This window comes from Xiphophorus hellerii, chromosome 18, assembly GCF_003331165.1.
Source record: "Xiphophorus hellerii strain 12219 chromosome 18, Xiphophorus_hellerii-4.1, whole genome shotgun sequence".
In the NCBI taxonomy this organism is placed as follows: Eukaryota; Metazoa; Chordata; class Actinopteri; order Cyprinodontiformes; family Poeciliidae; genus Xiphophorus; species Xiphophorus hellerii.
Genome location: NC_045689.1, coordinates 5,383,405 through 5,389,714, shown reverse-complemented (window position 1 = coordinate 5,389,714; position 6,310 = coordinate 5,383,405). Strand labels below are relative to the sequence as shown.

At 36.9% G+C, this 6,310-nt stretch overlaps 1 protein-coding gene across 1 annotated transcript in view; it reads left to right on the top strand.

Annotated features, from left to right (window-relative positions):
* The window catches only part of LOC116707946 (spectrin beta chain, non-erythrocytic 1-like), a 20,775-nt gene extending 19,255 nt beyond the window's left edge, over nt 1-1,520 (top strand). Inside the window, exon 5 of the mRNA XM_032545653.1 lies at nt 1,503-1,520. Coding sequence (XP_032401544.1) covers nt 1,503-1,520 — 18 coding nt within the window. The remainder of the gene's footprint in view (nt 1-1,502) is intronic.
* The last annotated feature ends 4,790 nt before the right edge of the window (nt 1,521-6,310 follow it).

Below are 6,310 nucleotides of genomic sequence, written 5' to 3'. Positions count from 1 at the left end.
AGTGAGTCAGATTCTAAAAGTCTGTTTAATGATATTAGAAGAATAGATTAAATTGGGTTTATGATCCAAAATATTCAGGAAAGCTCTCAACATGTAAATCAAACAAGTGTTTATGTTTTTTTCCTATTATCTCTTTTATGTTCATCTACTTTCCATGACCTATTTATCTTTGTTTACTTGTCCTCTAATGTGAGAGTGGGTTTGTGTCTCCACAGCAGCTGGTTGTAGGGTGTCATGTCCCCAATTACCTTGTATCATGTCACTGTCACTGGCAGAGCAGGCTTTATAAAAAATCTGCTTCTAATAGCTTAAGGAAACAGTTTGCATTGAATCTCTATGAAAATAATAAGTCACAATTTTAATTATTTTGCTTTAAATTGACATTTCTTATTCACTTTCGGATTGATGATGCAGGCTGCTTTTTAAAAATGATAATCTGTTGTCAAAGGTTTTGCCTTATTATGGATTTTCTCTTATTTACAAGCTAATAAAAAGCATCAATTTTTCATATATCCATCTAAATCTTTCAAGAAAAAGAAGGTGCCCTTACATGTCTTCTCCATTTTTTTCTGTATTTTTTCCAGCCAGAATTATGTTAGAATCTTGTTTTAACGGCATATTCATAGAAAGTTGAGTGGAAGGAAGAACTGGTAGGAAAAGTCGGATGACTGCAGCTTTGAAGGATCCGATTTGGATTTTTTTCACCCAAAAATCCGATTTGTGTCACTTACATGTTATGTGGAGCTGTACTTAGCAGAATCCAACATTTAATTTAAAATAACATTTTGTTTATTAATCTTATGTAATATTTTTAATTTTCTGAAACGCTAAATTTTGGGTTTTTCATAATCTAATTATTAAAATCACAAGAAATATGCGTGTGCAATGAATCTAAGAGTTTAACCTTCTGAAATAAGGGATAAAAAACACTAAACTTTTTAATCACTGCAAAAAACACAAAACCTTACCAAGTATTTTTGTTTAGTTTATAGTGCAAATTTCTTAGTACTCTAAAAATAAACAAAAATAAAGAAGCTTGTTTAAGTCAATAATTCTTAAATATTTATTTAAAAAGTACTAACTAGACTGGCAGATATATATTTTTTTGTCATAACGACATTTTCTATGTGATAAATGAATAATTATTGACATAAAACAATTTTGCTGTAGTTACTTCTCAGTAATTTTTTGTCTTATTGCAATTTGAGCTAAAAACCAGACAAAAATATTTGGTAAGATTTAGTGATTATATTCTGTTTATCTGAGCTGTGTTTGTTATTATTAAGTTTTATGTACATATTTCTTGTTTTTAACAATCAAACCTTTTAGGCGCTAACCCTAAAATCGAAAAGCTTCACAAACTAACTGGTTAAAAAACACATTACTGTTCAGTTTTAGTGATTTAAGATCAGTAAGCAAACTATTCAGACTTTATGACTGATTATTGGTGGAGAATGTGTCAGAAAAACTCTGATCTTGTGCCTTGCTGTGTTCCTGCTCAGATCCAGGTGATCAAATAGGTTGATACAATAAAAGCAGATCTTTAATGTATTGTGCTGCTAAGCCGTTCAGTGATTTATAAACTAACAACAGTATTTTAAAAGTCTATTCTTTGAGCTACAGGGAGCCAGTGGAGGGACTTTAGAACTGGTGTTATGTGCTCTATCTTCCTGGTTTTAGTGAGAACGCGAGCAGCAGCATTCTGGATCAGCTGCAGCTGTTTGATTGATTTGTTGGACAGACCTGTGAAGACGCTGTTGCAATAATCAATACGACTGAAGATGAACGCATGGATGAGTTTCTCTAGATCTGGCTGAGACATTAGTCCTTTAATCCTGGAAATGTTCTTCAGGTGATAGAAGGCCGACTTTGTAACTGTCTTTATGTGGCTCTGGAGGTTCAGGTCAGAGTCCATCACTACTCCCAGGTTTCGGGCCTGATCGCTAGTTTTCAGTTGTAATAACTGAAGCTGTGCATTGACTCTAGATCTATAACTCTAGATCTATAACTCTAGATCTATAACTCTAGATCGTTCCTCTTTAGGTCCAAAAATAATAACTTCAGTTTTGTTTCTGTTCAACTGGAGAAAGTTTTGGCACATCCACACATTTATCTGTTCTAAGCATCTGTTCAGTGATTGGATGGGGTCAAAGGTCACCTTGTGACATCGTAATGTAGAGCTGTGTGTCATCTGCATAGTTATGGTAGCTAATATTATTTCCTGTTATAACCTGAGCTAGTGGGAGCATATAAATATTGAATAAAGGGGGTCCTAGGATTGAACCTTGGGGTACCCCACATGTGACCTTTGACCTCTTTGATGAAAAGTTTTCAATTGAAACAAAGAAATCCCTGTTCTTTATGTAGGATTCAAACCAGTTAAGCACTGGACCGGAGAGTCCGACCCAACTCTCCAGTCGATTCAGTAATATGTCATGGTCAACAGTGTCAAAAGCTGCACTGAGGTCCAACAGAACCAGCACTGTGGTTCTGCCACAGTCCGTATTTATATGGATGTCATTGAACACTTTTACGAGGGCGGTCTCCGTGCTGTGGTGAGCACGAAAGCCAGACTGGAAGGAGTCAAAGAGGTTGGTTATAGTTAGGAAGCTAGTTAATTGTTTACACACAGCTTTTTCAATAACTTTGCTGATGAATGGGAGGTTGGAGATCGGCCTGTAATTCTGCATTAGTGATTTGTCCAGATTGTTCTTTTTTATAAGTGGTTTGATTACTGCTGTTTTCAGAGCCTGGGGGAAAACGCCTGATGAGAGCTATGAGTTTACTATTTGGATCAGATCAGCAGCAATAACAGGCAGGACTTTCTTAAAGAAATGTTCTAGAGTTATAGATCTAGGACATCCAGACAGCAGGAACTGGAGCTTAGTTGACTTATAATTTCCTGTAGGGTTTTATAATTAAGTAGTTGAAATTGGGTCATTTTTCCTGTATTTGTTTTGTTTGGGCACAGCATTGGTACTGGCTTTATAGTGGATGTACAGATTAATGCTCTGATTTTTTGAATTTTCTCTGAAAAGAAGCTGGAAAACTGGTTGCAGGCGGCAATACATTGGAATTCAGGCGGTAACGTCACAGGAGGGTTTGTGATTCTGTCAACTGTTGCAAATAAAGCTCGAGCATTGTTAATGTTTTTGTTTATGACATCTGCAAAGAAAGCCTCTCTTGCATGTTTTAGTGTTAAATGATAGTTACGTAGTCTTTCTTTATAGATGTCACAATGAACGTGGAGTTGAGTTTTACGCCATTTTCGTTCTGCCCTACGGCAGAGTTGTCTTGCAGATCTGTTTGTGTATTTCTCCATGGAGATTTCTTCCTACCAGACACAACCTTCATTTTAATTGGGGCAATGGAATCAATAATATCTGAGACTTTAGACTGAAAATCATTTACCAACTTATCTACATCATTACAGCTTAAGGGTGAGGAAGAAGAGTAGATTTGATTAAAAGTTTCTGCTGTGTTTTCAGTGAGAGAACGTTTTGTGATGGTTGCTGTTTGTCCAAGTGGGTTAAAAGATAAAGAACTTTCAAAGATAACAGCGAAGTGATCCGACAGGGCGACATCAGTTACGGAGACATTGGAAATATTCACACCCTTACTGATAACCAGGTCCAGTGTGTGTCCTTGAGTGTGTGTTGCTTGTTTGACATGTTGTGTTAGACCAAAAGTCTCTAAAATATTAGCGAGCTTTTTTGCCCCTCTGTCTTGGGGGTTGTCAACATGAATGCTGAAATCACCGACAATTATTAAACAATCATAATCAATACATATAAGAGATAGAAATTCATTCAAGTCAGTAAAGAAATTTTCCACAAAAGTTGGAGTTTTGTATAGAGTTACAGTCAAAGTTCGTTTGCGGCCTTTAACCTCAATTCCAAGATACTCAAAAGAGGTGAAGTGACCCAAAGAGATTTTAATTTATGGTATTCTTAAATATTGAAGCCACGCCTCCTCCTTTTTTGTGTTTTCTATTCTCACTGAAGAAATTGTAGTTAGGAGGCGCAGATTCAATTAGTACGATCGATTCATTATTATCATTCAACCATGTTTCTGTCAGAAACATAACATCGATATTATGCTCAGTGATGAAATCATTAATTAATAGAGCTTTAGCACAGAGAGATCTTGTATTTAAAAGAGCTAGTTTAAGTGACTTGGAGGCCAAGAAATCTTCAGTCTGAGGTTCCTTTAGGCAGGGGAACAGTCTGATGTTTGAATTAGGTCTGCTGTATTTTATGTTTCTGTTTCTTGTAAATTTTCTTGTAGTGATCCGGACAGGTAATGTCCTGTTCTGCAGTGCCGAGGGGCCAGACACATTCTGGAGCAAGAAGGGCGTAAAGATAAAGTCTGGACCCCGGCCTCAGACCTCAGAAACGCAGAGTGATGGATCCTCTGGGACGTTAGAGTCGGGTGGCTTAAATGAAGTGAGGTCTGCTACGTGAGCGCTAAGGAGAGATGTCCCAAGTACAACCTGTTGATTCATTCCATCTGTAAATTTAAGAAACTCCGGTCCAGAAGACATTTCTCCATGTTTATCTTGTGAATCCTGTGAATAAGTGGGTGAGCAGAGAGGGAGGGGGGAAGGAGGAAGGGAACCAGTCGCTCCGCCTCCAGTCGATGTTGTATCAGCTGTTTTTGCCTGATAAGCTGACGGTTCCTTCCTAGTCAGAAATCCTTGAGCCTGTTCTTCTGAAGCGATGATCACCTTGCTGTCCTTGTTGATAAAGTGAAAAAGGTTTGCAGTGAGCAACTTTATCCCATGTTTATTAAGATTGCGTCCGCTTCTTCCAAAGAGGTGAAAGCGCTGCCAATAGATCCAGAGGTTATCGATGAAGGTCACTGAGCTGGCAGAGCAGCTTTTAATCAGCCATTTGTTTATCATGTCCAGCCTGGAGTGTTTTTCGTCTCCCCATTGAGGTGATGGAATTGGACCACTGAGAAATAACTTCATTTTTAACTTTCCCATAGTGTTCAGTAGAATATTAAAGTCCTTTTTCAGAATCTCAGATTTCTGCTTTGCCACATCGTTGGCTCCAACATGCACAACTAAAGACTCAATATCTGGCTGATCAGCGGTTAGCGAAAGAACTTTACGAGTTAAATCAGATACAGTGTCACCAGGAAAAGAAATCACTCTCGTTTTCTTGGGATTGCAAACGTGACTGATTCCATTTACTGCCTCATCTCCAACAATAAGCACTTTTGGCATACCTTTCGTTTTCCTGGTAGCCGCTTTGTCCTTTGGAGCTTTGGGGGGTGGATGTGTTGGTCTTGCCTCGTACACGTACATTTGTACACGTACTTCTGAACAATATCTGACAGGGACTAAACAGGCCACGCTGAGGTTGCTCATATGTATCTTTCAGCTTTCCCTCCACCCATTATCTTACACACTTTAGTGTGTTCACTAACAAAATATATTACACCTCTATTTTTTTTAATTTTTCATTATTAAAACTTTTAAATGATCAATGTGAACCATCAGTCTGTATTAAAATAGCTAATATAATTCATATTATTTATTTAGATTTGATGTTTTAATGTGTGCCCTTGGATTTATATTGATTTATTGAATGTGTAAATATTTATCAAACTGAATGGCCATTCCGTTTTTTATATAGTATTTTTTTCTTTTGGTGTTTGTTGCACAAATTTAAATATATGCTGGCTATCAGCCAAAAATTCAATCAGTGAATTTGTGTTTTTTCTTAAATACTCCGTCTCACGGAGACTTACTTACATCTTCTGACAACTAGCTTATAATAACTTATAATAACATTGACTAAGTTTGCTATTGGTACACTTTACCTAAAAATAAAAATTAAACATACTCACTACACAACTATGCTCCAAGAGTTGCTCACAAAATGGTGAATTGTTTTGTTACCTTAATGCATTGTTTTGGTTGATTTATCTTGTGCACACTGCCACCTGCTGGAATAAAAATGTAAGTTCATGAAACTACCAAAGTTTATATACATTTCTGAGTTTTTCTATCATTGGAGAAGAGAAATATAAATACTTCTGTTTGTTTGGACTGGAGACCCAACAGTGGAGCGTCTAAAACCAATGGTGTTCAAAGTAGGGTACAGGGGCCATTTGCGGTCGCTGGATTAATTTTTTGCGGCCCGTGGATACAATTCAAGAATAAATTGGGACAAAATTTCCAAGTCTTAACTTAAAATCTACTTACAAAAATCCAGGCTTCCTGGTTTCCTTTTCCTATTCACAGCTATTAGCATCTACAAACCTGAATGAATTTAATTTCTCTTTAGGATGAATAAAGTCT